The sequence below is a fragment of the Danio aesculapii genome, chromosome 15 (assembly GCF_903798145.1).
Source record: "Danio aesculapii chromosome 15, fDanAes4.1, whole genome shotgun sequence".
Taxonomy (NCBI): Eukaryota; Metazoa; Chordata; class Actinopteri; order Cypriniformes; family Danionidae; genus Danio; species Danio aesculapii.
The window spans coordinates 1,157,932-1,176,822 of record NC_079449.1 but is presented as its reverse complement, the minus strand read 5'-3'; the positions used below and the strand labels follow the sequence as shown (position 1 = coordinate 1,176,822).

At 39.4% G+C, this 18,891-nt stretch overlaps 1 protein-coding gene across 1 annotated transcript in view; it reads left to right on the top strand.

The window, feature by feature from the left end:
* Positions 1-18,891, top strand: part of LOC130242011 (cGMP-dependent 3',5'-cyclic phosphodiesterase) — a 52,634-nt gene that overhangs the window by 18,198 nt on the left and 15,545 nt on the right. The window contains exons 5-13 of the mRNA XM_056474033.1: positions 3,442-3,516; positions 5,102-5,143; positions 5,337-5,405; positions 6,320-6,450; positions 10,992-11,103; positions 11,242-11,281; positions 12,053-12,116; positions 15,246-15,327; positions 17,513-17,687. Of these exons, the coding sequence (XP_056330008.1) occupies positions 3,442-3,516; positions 5,102-5,143; positions 5,337-5,405; positions 6,320-6,450; positions 10,992-11,103; positions 11,242-11,281; positions 12,053-12,116; positions 15,246-15,327; positions 17,513-17,687 (790 nt within the window). The remainder of the gene's footprint in view (positions 1-3,441; positions 3,517-5,101; positions 5,144-5,336; positions 5,406-6,319; positions 6,451-10,991; positions 11,104-11,241; positions 11,282-12,052; positions 12,117-15,245; positions 15,328-17,512; positions 17,688-18,891) is intronic.

Below are 18,891 nucleotides of genomic sequence, written 5' to 3'. Positions count from 1 at the left end.
TTCAATTAAAAATAAAACGCTAAAAATAAAATTATAAATAAACTAAATAAAATGATAAAATAAAATAAATTAAAATAATAATTTTAGTAAAGTTAACTAATTTTAATTTAATTAAAATACTAAACAAAATTACATTAAATAAAACTATGAACTGAAATGCTATAAAAAATAACAAAATAAACTGATATTAAAATAATAACAATATTTAAATGAATTAAATTAAAGGCGACATGGTGGCTCAGTGGTGTCGCACTGTGGCTTTACAGCAAGAAGGTCGCTGGTTCGAGTCCCAGTTGTGTCAGTTGGCATTTCTGTGTTGGCTGTAGTGTAATGGTGTGTGTAAATGAGTGTCTATGGGTGTTTCCCAGTAGCTGTGTTTAGTAGTATGGGTGTTTTTCCAGTAGTATGGGTGTTTGCCAGCAGCTAGCTCTCTACACCTCTCACATGGTCACCCACTGAAGCTAAGCAGGGCTGCGCCCGGTCAGTACCTGGATGGGAGACCACATGGGAAAGCTAGGTTGCTGCCGGAAGTGATGTTAGTGAGGCCAGCAGGGGGCGCTCAACCTGCGGTCTGTGTGGGTCCTAATGCCCCAGTATAGTGAAGGGGACTCTATACTGCTCAGTGAGCGCCGTCTTTTAGATGAGACGTTAAACTGAGGTTCTGACTCTCTGTGGTCATTAAAAATAATCCCTAAAAAAAATCCCTAAAAAAATCTCCCCCACCCCTCCGCCAATAAAATAAAATAAATTAAATTTAATTATGTGAAGCACTTTGAGTTTCTAGAAAAGCACTAAAATAATGTATAAATGTATTATTTTTATTACTGGGTATAAAAAAAAGGGTATAAAACATGCTGGAGTAGTTGGCAGTTCAATCCACTGTGGTGACCCCTGATAAATAAGGAACTAAGCCAAAGTAAAATTAATTAAATTAAAATGCTAAACAAAATTACATTAAATTAAATTTAAACAAAATAAAATGATAAAATAAATAAATATTAAAATCATTAAATTTCAAATAATAAAAAATAAAAAAATAAAAAATAAAAAATAAAAAAAATTCACACTTTTAAAATAACACATACATAAAATAAAGAAGCTGTATAATAATTCTGTTAGGGGCGACGCCGTGGCGCAGTAGGTAGTGCTGTCGCATGTTCTCCCCGTGTTGGTGTGGGTTTCCTCCGGGTGCTCCGGTTTCCCCCACAGTCCAAACACATGTGCTATAGGGGAATTGGGTAAGCTGAAATTGTCCGTAGTGTATGAGTGTGAATGAGTGTGTTATAGGATGCAGCTGGAAGGGCATCCGCTGTGTAAAACATATGCTGGATAAGTTGTCGGTTCATTCCGCTGTGGTGACCCCAGATTAATAAAGGGGCTAACCCGAAAAGAAAATAAGTTAATGAATAATTCAGTAGGTCAGCTTAAATATTATTGTCATAAGAGCTGCTATAAAGTAAAAAATACACGTACAATTAGATTCTTAAGGCGGCTGGGTCAGTAGCTGAAAGGATAAAACTGTGTGCTCTTTACTGTGTCTGATAATGGGATTCACAGACGCTTCAGAATACACTCAAACAGAAAACTCAGATAAGACAGAGTTGCGTGCGTGTGTGTGTGTGTGCGTGTGTGTGTGTGTGTGTGTGTGTGCTGCAATAAAACAATCTGAATCAATACAGATAAGATATTTATGCAAATGTTTCTTCAGCCATTGACCTGTAGAACACAAATCACACACGCAGACACACACATGCAGACACACACACACACACACACTGCAGTATCAAACGCAGTGATCTGTAGGTGAGCTCATAAATCAGTGCCAGATCCATCATTTCAGTCTTTCTGTTCAGATGCAGATTATGACGAGCCACAGAACTCACGTCAGCCATCGAACAGTTATGAATTTCACAATAGATCAGTTTAGTGAAAAAAGAGGAGGAGCTACTGAAGATGAGGAGGAGCTGATGATGAAGGGGAGGGGCTATTTATGAAGAGGAGACACTATTGAAGGGGAGGGACTATCACTATTTATAAAGAGAAAGCGCTATTGATGAAAAGGAGGGGCTTCTGTTGAAGGGGAGGAACTATATATAAAGAGGTTAAGCTATTGATGAAGGGGAGGAGCTACAATTAAAGGGGAGGAGCTATATATAAAGAGGTTAAGCTATTGATGAAGGGGAGGAGATACAAATAAAAGGGGAGGAGCTAGATATAAAGAGGTTAAGCTATTGATGAATGGGAAGAGCTACAATTAAAGGGGTTTATAAATAGGAGGAGCTGTTTATAAAAAGATGAGCTGTTGATCAAGGGGAGGAGCTACAGTTAAAGGGGAGGAACTGTTTAAAAAGGAGGGGCTATTGATGAAGAGGTGAAGCTATTTATATAGAGGTTGAGCTATTGATGAAGGGGGAGCTACTGTTATTAGGGAGGAGCTATTTATAAAGAGGCGGGGCTAAAGATAAAAGGTTGGAGATGATGAATAGGTGGAGCTATTGATAAATGGGATGGAGCTACTAATGATGGGGAGTGGCTGTTGATTAAGGGGAGGGGCTATTTATAAAGAGGATGAGCCATTGAGGAAGGGGAGGGGCTACTGTTAAAGGGGAGGAGCTATGTATAAAGCGAGGAGATATTTATGAAGGGGTGGTGCTGTTTATAAAAAGGATGAGCTATTGATCAAGAGGAGAAGCTATAGTTAAAGGGGAGGAGCTATCGACGAAGGGGTGGAGCTGTTTATAAAAAGGATGAGCTATTAATCAAGGGAAGGAGCTACAGTTAAAGGGGAGGAGCTATATTCACAGAGGAGGAGCTATTGATGAAGAGGTGAAGCTATTTATAAAGAGTATGATCTATTGATGAAGGGGTGGTGCTGTTTATAAAGAGGATGAGCTGTTGATGAAGGGGGAGCTACTGTTATTGGGGAGGAGCTATCTATAAAGAGGAGGGGCTAAAGATAAAAGGTAGGAGCTGATGATGAATGGGTGGAGCTATTGATAAATGGGATGGAGCTACTAATGAAGGGGAGTTGCTATTGGTAAAGGGAGGAGCTATTTACAAAGTGAATAAGCTATTGATAAAGGGGAGGAGCTACTGATGAAGGAGAGGTGTACTCCTAAAGTGAATGGGCTACTGATGAAGGGGAGGAGCTATCAGATATTGAGATGGGATTAGTTTGTTTATTTTGTGCAAAGCAAAATTCTCCTCCTTCAGTGATGATGGCGCCTCCTCATGGTGACTGCGGTGGTGCTCAGTGATAGGCAGTGTTTTTGAGTTTGGTAGTTTATTTCAGTAATGTGGCAACCGCTAAACGTTATGTTCTGTGTGTGATCTGAACTATTAAACAAGTAATACATAAATTAACAAATACACATGATGTTGTTGTGTTTGATGTGTGTGTGTGTGTGTGTGTGTGTGTGTGTGTGTGTGTGTGTGTTTCAGTTGCAAACAGAAACTCAGTCGCAGTGTTGCTGTTTACTGCTGGTGTCTGAAGACAATCACCAACTCTTCTGTCAGGTGACACACATATATACATATACTTATACAAACACAAACCTTTATATACAGTGGGTGACACTTTAACAGGAGCATTACCGCCGTGAGTGGCACTGCCGCCGCACTAACATGTGTTTTTAGGTATAACCGCAGTTTTACGACTATGCCACCAGGGGGATGCGAACGTAAAAAAATATACAGTAGCTGTAAATACCCTGCTACTTGTAAACGAAGATAAAATAATGAAATAATTCCTGCATTAATCATTAAAAACTTGTTAACAAGCTTTATTATCATTGTCAAAATCATTGTTAATGAAATGTGGATTCATTTTGGAAAGTAAAATTAAAGACAACTCAAATGAAAGTACAAACATACAAATAAGTAGGCCTAAATAAATAAATAAAGCAGTGTTTTAGCCTAAATATAGACAGATGTACATTGTTATTTTAAAGTGATGGGACTAAGACAGTCAATAAATAAGCTTTTCCATTTACAGTTTTAATTTACATTTACTATCTTATTTTATGTCTTAATGATTGTACATAAATAATAAATTAATAATTAAAGAAATTATTATTTATTTAAAGATATTACCAGCGAAATTGTGACGCAGTGGCGCAGTAGGTAGTGCTGTCGCCTCACAGCAAGAAAGTTGCTGGTTCGAGCCTCGACTGGGTCAGTTGGTGTTTCTGTGTGGAGTTTGCATGTTCTCCCCGTGTTGGCGTGGGTTTCCTCCGGGTGCTCCGGTTTCCCCCACAGTCCAAACACATGTGGTACAGGTGAATTGGGTAGGCTAAATTGTCTGTAGTGTATGAGTGTGTATGGGTGTTTCCCAGAGATGGGTTGCAGCTGGAAGGGCATCCGCTGAGTAAAACATGAGCTGGATAAGTTGGTGGTTCATTCCGCTGTGGCGACCCCAGATTAACAAAGGGACTAAGCTGAAAATAAAATGAAAGAATAAATAAATTACAAGCGAAACACGGAGAAATGGTCCGGCATGGTCCAAAGGGCTTTTAGGTTGAATGCTACATCATTCATTCATTCATTTGTTTTCTTTTCAGCTTAGTCACTTTATTAATCCGGGTTTGCCACAGTGGAATGAACCGCCAACTTATCCAGCACATGTTTTACTCAGTGGATGCCCTTCCAGCTGCAACCCATCTCTGGGAAACATCCACACACACTCATTCACACTCAAACACTACAGACAATTTAGCCTACCCAACTCACCTGTACCAAATGTGTTTGGACTGTGGGGGAAACCGGAGCACCCAGAGGAAACCCACGCAAACCCAGGGACAACATGCAAACTCCACACAGAAACGCCAACTGAGCCGAGGCTCAAACCAGCGACCTTCTTGCTGTGAGGCCACAGCACTACCTACTGCGCCACTGCGTCACCCTAATGCTACTTCATCAAAAGCATACAAATAAATTGACCTACCTCACACACCTGCACATACACACGCATATTTACACAAACACATGCATATTTACACACACACATACACAAACATAGATACACATGAACACACGCATGGACACCTGCACACACACACACACATGCGCGCACAGACTCTCTAACAGTATGTTTTCTCTGCAGGTTGTGGGAGATAAAATTTTGGAAGAGGAAATTAGTTTTCCAGTAAGTCTTTCTTATTTGTTTTTTCTGTCTGTTTCAGTAACACACACACACACACACACACACACACACACACACACACACACACACACACGCACACACACACAACTCCCTCTGGATTAAATCATCTGCCAACTACAATAATGTACATGTGAAGTGATGTTGTGTTGGGTTGTTTTGTGTTTCTTCTCTGTAGCTCATGTTCGGCCGCTTTGGGCAGGTGGTGGAGACAAAGAAATCCATTACACTACAGGACGTCAGCCAGGTCTTACACACACACACACACACACACACACACACACACACACACACACACACAAACAAACACACACCTGCATGTATTCACATAAAAACACATACACATAGTTGCACACATTCAAACAAGCACACAAATTCACTTACCACACTGTCTCACACACACACACACTCGCACACATACAGACACACAAACAATTAAACACAGTCACACACACACACTCAAACACAAATTTACACACATTCATGTACACACTCACTCAAACACACACACACACACACATATGCACACACTCCCTGATACGCTCAAACACAATCACTCAATTGCGTGTGCACCTGTCTGTGTGTGTATGCGTGCGTATGTATGTGTGTGTAATGTTTGTGTGTGTGTGTGTGTACATGTAATCTGTGTATGTAACTCACACTCATACACACTGACACACTTCTCACACACATGTGCACACACACATTACACACACAAACATTCACACACATATTTACAAACTCCCTGACACATTCAAACACAATCAAACACATGTCCGTGTGTGTGTGTGTGTGTGTGTGTGTGTGTGTGTGTGTGTGTGTGTGTGCGTGTGTGTGTGTGTGTGATGTGCGTGCGTGTGTGTGTGTGTGTACATGTCCATGAGCATGCATGCATGTGTGTGTAACTCACACTCATACACACTAACTTACACTTCTCTCACACACACACTTGTACACACACACTCTAACACACACACATTCTCATACACATATGCACACACTCCCTGACATATTTAAACACAATTATTTACGTGCATGTTGTGTGTGTGTATGTGTGTATGCATGCATTTATGTGTCTAATGTTCGTATATGTGATGTATGTGTGTGTGATGTATGTGTGTCTAATGTGCATGTGATGTATGTGTGTGTGTGTGTGTGCAGGAGGAGCGTGGGTTACTCAGCAGTCTGCTGGGTTTGGAGCCGAACTCAATGCTGTGTGTTCCAGTGGTGAGTCAGGCCACCGGACAGGTGGTGGCGCTGGCGTGCACATTCAACAAACTCGGAGGACAGAGGTGCGTCACAACAACACACACACACATACTGCACAATAACATCACAAACACCAGCGGGTGCATATATGTTTAGGTTTTTGGGGGAGGAATATGAAAAATACCTTTAATTCACACTCTACAGATTAATATAGAGAGAGAGACGCATCAAACATCATCACACACACACACACACACACACACACGCACACACACACACACACACAAAGAACACTTGGGAAAATTTTGAAAATGCATTAAAATAATAATGTCGTCGTCTTCATCTGTACGTGTACTGAATCTCCAGCTGGGTCACATGATCGACTGGCCGGAGAATCTGGAATTGATTATATAATGAATATTGAGATTAAATCTGCCAATGGGATTGAATCTGTGTGTGTGTGTGTGTATGTGCCGTCTGGACTGAAGCATGACGTCTGAGATAAAGGAAATGAAATTCATCACGCAGAGATATGAGCATTTGATATTTGATATTGAGTTTCTCTTGTTTTCATCTCTCGTCTGTTTGTTTCATTTCATTCTGTCGTTCTTTTCACATTTCTGTGCAGATGACGTGCTTGCGTGTGTGTGTGTGTGTGTGTGTGTGTGTGTTTTAACCCATTGAGATGTGTGTGACATATTCCAGACTTGCGGGTATCCATAACATTATGCAAATTATTAAATGTGACCGGGAACATCTGATTCTGTTGCTAATTGTTTAACTTTTTAAACCATAACAGAGTAGACGACAGAAATGACAATAAGAGGGGAGAGAGAGATAACAGATAATAGAAATGATGATAACAGAGTTGAGCATAACAGAGTTGAGGATAACAGAGTTGACGATAACAGAGTTGACGATAACAGAGTTGACAACGATAACAGGTTGACAACGATAACAGAGTTGACAATAACAGAGTTGACGATAACAGAGTTGACGGTGAAAGAGTACACCACGATAACAGAGTTGACAGTAACAGAAAGGACGGTAGCAGTCTTGACGACGATAACAGAGTTGACGATTACAGAGTTAACAATAACAAAAATGACAGTAACAGAGTTGACAACGATAACAGAGTTGACAATATCAGAGTTGGCAATAACAGAAATGCTGATAACAGAGTTGACGATAATAGAGTTGACGATAACAGGGTTGAAAATAACAGAGTTTCGATGACAGAATTGACGACGAAAACAAAGGTGGCGATAACAGAAATGCTGATAACAGAGTTGACAATATTAGTGTTGGCGATAATAGAGTTGATGGCAATAACAAAGTTGGCGATAACAGAATTGACGATATCAGAGTTGACAATAACAGAGTTGACAATAACAGAGTTGACAATGTCAAAGTTGATATCAGAGATGACATTAGCAGAGCTGACGATAACAGTTGACAATAACAGAAATGCGGATAACAGAGTTGACGGCGATAACAAAGTTGGCGATAAGAGAATTGATGAATCAGAGTTGATGATAACAGTGTTGACAATGTCAAAGTTGATATCAGAGATGACAGTAACAGAGCTGATTGTTGACAATAACAGAAATGCTGATAACAGAGTTGACAATAACAGGCTTGACGATAACAGAGTTTACGATAACAGAATTGACGATGAAAACAAAGGTGGCGATAACAGAAATGCTGATAACAGAGTTGACAATATCAGAGTTGGCAATAATAGAGTTGACGGCAATAACAAAGTTGGCAATAACAAAGTTGGCGATAACAGAATTGATAATATCAGAGTTGACAATAACAGAGTTGACAATGTCAAAGTTGATATCAGTGATGACATTTACAGAGCTGACGATAACAGTTGACAATTACAGAAATGCTGATAACAGAGTTGACGGTAACAGAGTTGATGCAATATCAGAGTTGACAATAACAGAAATGCTGATAACAAAGTTGATGATAACAGAGTTAACGATAACAGAAATGATGGCAACAGAGTTGACAACGATAACAGAGTTGACAATAACAGAAATGATGGTAACAGAGTTGACGATAACAGAGTTGACAATAACAGAGTTGACGGTAACAGAGCTGACAACCATAACAGAGTTGACGATAACAGAGTTAACAATAGCAGAAATGACGGTAACAGAGTTGACAACGATAACAGGTTGACAACGATAACAGAGTTGACAATAACAGAAATGCTGATAACAGAGTTGACGATAACAGAGTTGACAATAACAGAAATGACGGTAACAGAGTTGACAACAATAACAGAGTTGACAATAACAGAGTTGACGATAACAGAAATGCTGATAACAGAGTTGACGATAACAGAGTTGACAATAACAGAAATGACGGTAACAGAGTTGACAACGATAACAGGGTTGACAATAATAACAAAGTTGACGATAACAGAGTTGACAATAACAGAAATGCTGATAACAGAAATGTTGATAACAGAGTTGACGATAACAGGGTTAATGATAACAGAAATGACGGTAACAGTGTTCACAACGATAACAGGGTTGACAATAACAGAAATGACGGTAACAGAGTTGACGATAACAGAGTTGACAATAACAGATATGATGGTAACAGAGTTGACAATGATAACAGAGTTGACAATAGCAGAAATGACGGTAACAGAGTTGACAACGATAACAGGTTGACAACGATAACAGAGTTGACAATAACAGAAATGCTGATAACAGAGTTGACAATAACAGAAATGACGGTAACAGAGTTGACAACAATAACAGAGTTGACAATAACAGAGTTGACAATAACAGAGTTGACGATAACAGAGTTGACAACAATAACAGAGTTGACAATAACAGAGTTGACAATAACAGAAATGATGGTAACAGAGTTGACAATGATAACAGAGTTGACAATAACAGAGTTGACAATAACAGAAATGACGGTAACAGAGTTGGCAATGATAACAGAGTTGACGATAACAGAGTTGACAATAACAGAAATGACGGTAACAGAGTTGGCAATGATAACAGAGTTGACAATAACAGAAATGACGGTAACAGAGTTGACGACGATAACAGAGTTGACGATAACGGAGTTAACAATAACAGAAATGACGGTAACAGAGTTGACAACGATAACAGAGTTGACAATAACAGAGTTGACAATAACAGAAATGATGGTAGCAGACTTGACAACGATAACAGAGTTGACGATAACGGAGTTAACAATAACAGAAATGACGGTAACAGAGTTGACAACGATAACAGAGTTGACAATAACAGAGATGACGGTAACAGAGCTGACAACAATAACAGAGTTGACAATAACAGTTAACAATAACAGAAATGATGGTAACAGAGTTGACAACGATAACAGAGTTGACGATAACAGAGTTAACAATAACAGAAATGACGGTAACAGAGTTGACAACGATAACAGAGTTGACAATAACAGAAATGCTGATAACAGAGTTGACAATAACAGAAATGACGGTAACAGAGTTGACAACAATAACAGAGTTGACAATAACAGAGTTGACAATAACAGAGTTGACGATAACAGAGTTGACAACAATAACAGAGTTGACAATAACAGAGTTGACAATAACAGAAATGATGGTAACAGAGTTGACAATGATAACAGAGTTGACAATAACAGAGTTGACAATAACAGAAATGACAGTAACAGAGTTGGCAATGATAACAGAGTTGACAATAACAGAAATGACGGTAACAGAGTTGACAATGATAACAGAGTTGACAATAACAGAAATGACGGTAACAGAGTTGACGATAACAGAGTTGAAAATAACAGAAATGATGGTAACAGACTTGACGACGATAACAGAGTTGACGATAACGGAGTTAACAATAACAGAAATGACGGTAACAGAGTTGACAACGATAACAGAGTTGACAATAACAGAGTTGACAATAACAGAAATGACGGTAGCAGACTTGACAACGATAACAGAGTTGACAATAACAGAGTTGACAATAACAGAAATGACGGTAACAGAGTTGACAACGATAACAGAGTTGACAATAACAGAGATGACGGTAACAGAGCTGACAACAATAACAGAGTTGACAATAACAGAGTTAACAATAACAGAAATGACGGTAACAGAGTTGACAACGATAACAGAGTTGACGATAACAGAAATGCTGATAACAGATTTGACGATAACAGAGTTGACAATAACAGAAATGCTGATAACAGAGTTGACAATAACAGAAATGACGATAACAGAGTTGACTACAATAACAGAGTTGACAATAACAGAAATGACGGTAACAGGGTTGACAACGATAACAGAGTTGACAATAATAACAGAGTTGACGGTATCAGAGTTGACAATAATAGAAATGCTGATAACAGAGTTGACGGTATTAGAGTTGGCGGTAACAGATTTGACTAACAGAAAACACATAACAAAAATAACATTATCAGAGTTGACAATAACAGAAAAAGCAATAACAGTTGACGGTAACAGGGTTGATGAATTAAGAGTTGACAATAACAGAGTTGGTGATAACACAATAGACAATACCAGAATTGAACATAACAGAGTTGAAATAATCAGAGTTATTGTTAGTTGTTTTTACTCTGTGTTCAGGTATATGGAGGCGGATGAACATGTGATCCAGCACTGTTTCTGCTACACATCTACAGTTCTGACCAGCACACTGGCCTTCCAGAAGGAGCAGAAGCTCAAGTTTGAGTGTCAGGTGAGATCAGGAGAACACACACACACATACACACACACACACATACACACACACACACGCACACATACACACACACACACACGCACACATACACACGCACACACACATCAAACTTATATTTGTCTTATTTTATTTCAGGCTCTGCTGCAGGTGGCTAAAAACCTCTTCACACACCTGGGTGAGTCTAAATAACTCAGCATTAGTTTATGTTTCTATATAATATATTTTATACTACAGGTCTGCTTTTTTCTGATTGGCTGACACGCAGGCGTTTAATAAAGACATGAATGAATCTTCTTCCCAATGAGCCAGTGATTCATTAATAAAGACAGTCTCTTCATTCCTTAATATCTGAGTATCTGCTTCTGAGTGAATCATTTGAGTCAGTCATTCAGTGATCCATTAATAAAGAGTCATTTAATTCCTGAATGAATCTGTTTCTGAATGAATCATTTGAGTCAGTGATTCAGTGATCTATTAACAAAAACAGTCACATATTTTCTGAATAATCTGTTTCTGAATGAATCATTTGTGTGAGTCAGTAATTCACTGATCCATTATTAAAGAGTCATTTAATTTCTGAATGAATCTGCTTCTAAATGAATCATTTGAGTCAGTGATTCAGTGATCTATTAACAAAGACAGTCACATATTTCTGAATGAATCTGTTTCTGAATGAATCATTTGTGTGAGTCAGTAATTCACTGATCCATTAATAAAGATAAACCTTATTTTTGAATGAATTAATGACTTTAACCTTAATTTTAACTTGTAATTTCTGAAAACAAAACATTTTTGTTACTTGTCTACATATATAATTATAAAGCAGGCTGCAGACACTGTTTATATGTTGTCGCACATTACATTTACAGCCATGATGAAGTGGCTTAATTTTTAAAAATGCTTAATTACTCTGTTTATTTATTTCTCTCTCTCTGTCTCTGTTCAGATGACGTGTCTGTATTACTGCAAGAGATCATTGTGGAGGCCAGAAACCTGAGCAATGCGGAGATGTGAGACACACACACACACACACACACACACGCACACACGCACACACACACACACACACACACTTCATAACGTGCTTGATAGTTTTGGGTTTCATCCAAGTCAATTCCAGGCCCACAACTGTTAACAATGTAGAGCAGCGTCCTCATAAATATCAATTAACTCCCATCAAATATTGAAACCTTTAATGAAAGCAATTAAACACACACTCACGCACACACTCTAAACATTTACTCTGAGTCTCCTGCGGACTGAGATGCTGAGATACACTGTAAAACACATCTGATCATTTGCAGCTTTCTGTATTTTGTGATTCATATTTTATTTCCCCCAGTTTATTTCTGCTTTTAGATTACATTATTGTCACGGTTCAGTGGAGTGAGGAAAGGAGCGAGGACTCAAGTGCAGCAAATAATGATGGGTTTTATTAACTATAAAATAAGACAACAACAACAAAAACAACCCAGAGGTGGAAACTTTAACAAACAAATAAACCAACTTGATTGGGCAGGGCTAGCGGAGATCAGGGCTGGACAGGACAAGACTCAACTGGATAACGACGACATATGAAGAACTAACACAGGACAGCAGACATGAGGAGACTATAAAGGAGAAATAAGGGTGGGACTAAACCAGGGGTGTCAAATGGATCAGGCCCGCAAACGGGTTTAATCCGGCCTGTGAGATGATTCTGTAGAGTATAAAAATGAGCTGCAATTTTTCAATAAAGAAACTGCTGTTCTAATTGTGTCCACTTGATGGCGCAATTGCAAACTGTTAATTTCATCCGATCCAGAAGCCTGAATCAGTGTCAGTTTGACAGCCTTCTCAAAGAGAAAGACCAAATCTATGCCCTGCCATACCACACTGAGGGGTTCTCACAAGGAAACGTAACTATTTTAAGCACTTTAGTGGCTAATTCGTACAAAAATGTACGATATACTGTGTATTCAGAAAGTATTGATAGTGCTTCACTTATTCCCCATTTGTTTATGTTACAGCCTTTTTCCAAAATGGATTAAATTGATGTATTTCCCCAACATTTTACACACAATCCCCCATAATGACAATGTGAAAAAAGAGTTTAAATTGTTGATAATTTATTAGAAATAAAACCACATGTAAAATCAGATGTACATCAGTATTCACAGCCTTTGCTCAATACTTTATTGATGCACCTTTGGCAGCGATTACAGCCTCAAGTCTTTCTGAATATGATGCCACAAGCTCGCCACACCTGTCTTTGTGATTTTTGCCCATTCCTCTTTGCAGTACCTCTCAAGCTCTATCAGGTTGGATGGGAAGCGACAGTGTACAGCCATTTTCAGATCTCTCCAGAGATGTTCAATAGGATTTAGGTCTGGGCTCTGGCTGGGCCACTCAAGGACATTCACCGAGTTGTTGTGAAGCCGCTCCATTGATATTTTGGCGGTGTGCTTTGGGTCATTGTCCTGCTAGAAGATGAAGCGTCGCCCCCTAGTCTGAGGTCAAGAGCACTCTGAAGCAGGTCTTCATTCAGGATGTCTCTGTACATCGCTGCGTTCATCTTTCCCTCTATCCTGACTAGTCTTCCAGTTCCTGCTGCTGAAGAACATCCCCACAGCATGATGCTGCCACCACCATGCTTCACTGTAGGGATGCTATTAGCCTGGTGATGAGCGCTGCCTGCTTTTCTCCAAACGTAACGCCTGGCGTTCACTCCAAAGAGTTCAGTTTGAGTCTCATCAGAGCAGAGAGTTTAGTTTCTGATAGTCTGAGAGTCCTTCAGATTATGATAAATAAAACACTTATCGTGAACTCACATACGGCATGCATGTTTCCGATCCCAGCGCCAACCTAAAACGGAAACCAACTACGCTGGGGCTTTGGGACCTGAAAACACCATGCCTCAAACAAAACACACATCAGGATGAGAGCGCGCATCCCGAGCGTCCGCGTCAAGCAGGAGTGTGGATGGTACGAGCGCAGCCAAATGACGCTCATACAAAAGACAAAGACAGATAAGAGCAGGATAAGAGAGCTCGCCCGAGAAACTGGAGCCGAGCACGACATACAAGACAAGGCTTGACTAGTAGAATCCTGACAATTGTGGGATCTTGATCTTTCTTCCAACAACTTTTAACCTTGAATAGTTGTAAAAAGTGACTTTTCTATAGGTGTGTAATAGTTTGCAGTGCTATATTGTCTGGGTTGGTGTTGTATATTACTGTAAAAACACCTTGTAATAACCTGCAGCACGTTTTCTGTTATTTAACAGACTTATTTCTCTAGATATTATTTCTTATAAATACATTTTTTATTTTAAAATACTAAAATATCAGTAAAAGTCACCAGGTGTTTTTTTAATTTTTTATAAAATGTCAATTGGAGACTCCAAATGGACACCAAATGAGCAAGTCCCACAAATGTTCATCTGAAATACTTTTATCTTGTGTGGTTTTGTAGGCAGAACAGTTTTGATAGATATGCTTATATGCATTATGTAATTTTGACTCATTTGGTCATTTGGCTACCAGGTGTCCAATTGGAGTTTCCAAATGGCTTTTTAGAAAGGACGCCTACACTTTTTGAAAATAAAAGCTTACAGAAGCTACGTTTTTGGGAGTATCATCATGAAATTTGAATCAAAACATAATCAGACATTCAGTTTTATATTTCTGGTGTTTCCATGCCATCATCATGATAGTCACATTCATTTTTCCTCTAATGAGTTTCATTGACACTAATCGCAATTCTCTTTCACTTATATTTTACCATGTTTTACTCTGTTTCTTTACTACTTTGAGTTATTTTGACCCTTGGATACCAAACTAGCCAATGTCTAGTTTCAAACAAAACCAGACTTGTGAACATAGACCACAAGGGTTCAAGAGCTACAGACATTTATATTTGGGTATGTTGTTTTCTTGAAAATTGCTCTAAAATGAGGCGCAGGTTAAAGGGTTTACACTGTAGATTTGTATTTTCAACATCAGAAGTGGACAGAGCAGAGATCAACATCCCATAATGCAATTCACAACCTCAAATAAACACAAAACACACAAAATAAAGAAGCTGTTCATCATCAGAAATGATATGACGGATTTATTACGTGTTTTTCCTAAATGATCAGTGTCATTTTGTTTTTCCAGTTGTTCTGTGTTCCTGTTGGATCGAGTCAGTCAGGAACTGGTGGCCAAAGTGTTTGATGGAGGAGTGGTGAACGATGATGAGGTGAGAATGCATGTGTTTATATTTGATTAATAATATTGTAATAATGTTAAATATTATTGCGATTTATTGATTTTCTATGGGAATATCAAGTAGAGTGTTATTAATTATCTGTGATGTAAAGCAGATTTTTTAGCATCATTACTTTAGTTTTCAGTGCCAGGTAATCCTAAAAAACACTGTTATAATTGGCTCATGACAATCATGTTTATGACGGATTTATGACATGTTTTGTTGTCTTTGTAATGTTGTAATGACCAAGACGAAAGCAGGTTGTGATTGTATTAGTTTATGTCAAGTTGTCATAACAAACAATGTCAGCTGGCTCTCTGCAACTCTCACATGGTCACTCACTGAAGCTAAGTAGGGCTGCGCCCGGTCAGTGCCTGGATGGCAGGCCACATGGGAAAGGTAGGTTGCTGCCGGAAGTGGTGTTAGTGAGGCCAGCAGGGGGGCGCTCAAGCTGTGGTCTGTGTGACTCGTAACGCCCCAGTATAATGAAGGGGACACTATACTGCACAGTGAGCGCCGTCTTTTAGATGAGACGTTAAACCGAGGTCCTGACTATCTGTGGTTATTAAAAATCCAAGGATGTCCTTTGAAAATGCGTAGGGGTGTAACCCCCGTGTCCTGGCCAAGTTGCCCACTGGCCTCTGTCCATAACCATCCCCATATCATAACAGGCTTTCTGCATAATTTATGCAGAAAAACATGATAAAGTGCCAGTCATAAGTATGTTAAATATTATTAGTATTCCTAGTCTGTTGCGTATTAACAAACTTAGCAAACATTAGACAAACTTCATTCATTCATTCATTTTCTTTTCGGCTTAGTCCCTTTATTAATCAGGAGTCGCCACGGCAGAATGAACCGGCAACTTATCCAGCATTCATTTTTACGCAGCTGCAACCCAGTACTGGGAAACACCCATACACTCCCATTCACACACATACACTACGGCCAATTTAGCTTATTCATTTCCCCTATAGCGCATGTGTTTAGACTGTGGGGAAACCGGAGCACCCGGAGGAAACCCACGCCAACACGGGAAGAACATGCAAACTCCACACAGAAACACCAACTGACCCAGCTGGCACTCGCACCGGCAACCTTCTTGCTGTTAGGCGATCATGCTACCCACTGCGCCACGATGAGACCACTCACAATATTCATTCATTTTCCTTTGCTTTGTCCCTTATTAATCAGGGGTTGCCACAGCAGAATGAGCTGCCAACTTATTCAACATATGTTTTATGCAGCGGATGCCCTTTTAGCCGGAACTCAGTACTGGGAAACACCCATACACACTAATTCATACACACACACACACACTCATTGACACATCCCCGGCTCATTCCTGCTGCTCCAATCAATCACCAGCCACCTCTCATCACACCCAAGTACATTCACCTGAGTTCTAATGAGTCACACCTGCACCAGCAATCACCAGTCCCTATATAGACTCACCTTTTCCAGTCGATCCTCGGCTGGAATCGAAGTTACATGGTTCTCCTCACCCTCTCCCAGGACGTTTCTCCTGACCTGTGGATGCACATGCTTTGATTCAGGGAAGTGACTTTCTACTCTGATGGTTGAATAAAGATCCGTGTTTACATTGTGAACTACTCACAAGATCGCTCTCCATCCATGATTATCACTTACCTGCCTTCTCCTGTTAAACTATCCACACTGTGTTGAATAAATTGAGGAAAAGAGCCATCCTTGTCTTCATTGTGTGACCATGACGTTCATACACTACAGCCAATTTAGTTGATCAATTCCCCTATAGCACATGTGTTTGGGCTGTGGGGGAAACCGGAGCACCCAGAGGAAACCCACGCCAACACGGGGAGAACATGCAAACTCCACACAGAAACGCAAACTGGCCCAGCCGAGACTCGAACCAGCAACCTTCTAGCTGTGAGGCCATAGTGTGACACCACTGAGCTACTGTGTCGCCCTGATGATATTAATATCAATGTGTTTTTGATGTTTATTGCTGTCCTTTCACTCCAGAAACACGACAGTAAGAGCTGCGTGATATGACACGATGCATAAACCTCAAGTCTACATGTGTTTGTTGCCTCATTACAAATATACACTGCTTATTTTATACAATATACACATTAAACTAACAATATAATGTGTGTGTGTGTGTGTGTGCGTGTGCGTGTGTGTGTGTGAGCAGAAAGAGTTTCGTATCCCGGCAGATCAGGGAATCGCTGGTCATGTGGCCACCACTGGGAAGATCCTGAACATTAAAGATGCGTATTCACACCCTCTGTTTTACCGCGGTGTGGACGACAGCACTGGCTTCAGGACCAGGAACATCCTCTGCTTCCCCATCAAAGACGAAAACGAAGGTCAGACATCAAAATGATCTATTTTTACCTTTTTCTGTGTTAAAAGGGCAGAATGCTTGATTCTGATTGGCTGATGAGCATACTAAGGTGTGTTGTTATTTTCAGATAAACGCACAACTAAAGTCGCCATCAGTTATTTTTTTACCTAACTCATTGTTTGATGAAGCCTATCATAGTGCACAGACACACACACACACATATACACGCACACGCACACACACACACACACTGACTGAATCATTTGAGTCTGTGATTCAGTGATTCATTATTGCTCAAAATCACTTAATTCTTTAATAAACCTGCTTCTGAATGAATCACTTGAGTCAGTGATTCGATGATTCATCCATAATGACAGTCAGTTCACTCCTGAATGAATCTGCTTCTGAATGAATTATTTGAGTCAGTGTTTCAGTAAACCATTTATACAGTCACTTCATTCCTGAATGAATCATATTCTGAATGAGTCGTTTCAATCTGTGATTTAGTTATCCATTATTAAGGACAGTCACTTCATTCCTGAATGAATCTGCTTCTGAATGAATCATTTGAGTCAGTGATTCAGTGATCCATTAAAAAGACAGTCACGTAATTCTTGAATGAATCTGCTTCTGAATGAATCATTTGAGTCAGTGTTTCAGTGATCCATTAATACAGACAGTTACTTCATTCCTAAATGAATCATATTCTGAATGAGTCGTTTCAATCTGTGATTTAGTGATCCATTATTAAGGACAGTCACTTCATTCCTGAATGAATCTGCTTCTAAATGAATCATTTGAGTCAGTGATTCAGTGATCCATTAATACAGACAGTCACTTCATTCCTGAATGAATCCTATTCTGAATGAGTCATTTGAATCTTTAATTGAGTGATCCATAATTAAGGACAGTCACTTCATTCCTAAATGAATCTGCTTCTGCATGAATCATTTGAGTCAGTGATTCAGTGATCCATTAAAAAGACAGTCATGTAATTCCTGAATGAATCTGCTTCTGATTGTGTCATTTGGGTCAGTGACACATTACAGTCAGTTCATTTTTGAATGAATCTGCTTTTAAATTATTCATTTGAGTCAGTGATTCAGTGATCTATTCATAAGGACAATCACTTAATTCTTGAATGAATCTGCTTCTAAATGAATCATTTGAGTCAGTCATTCAGTGATCCATTAATACAGACAGTCACTTCATTCCTGAATAAGTCT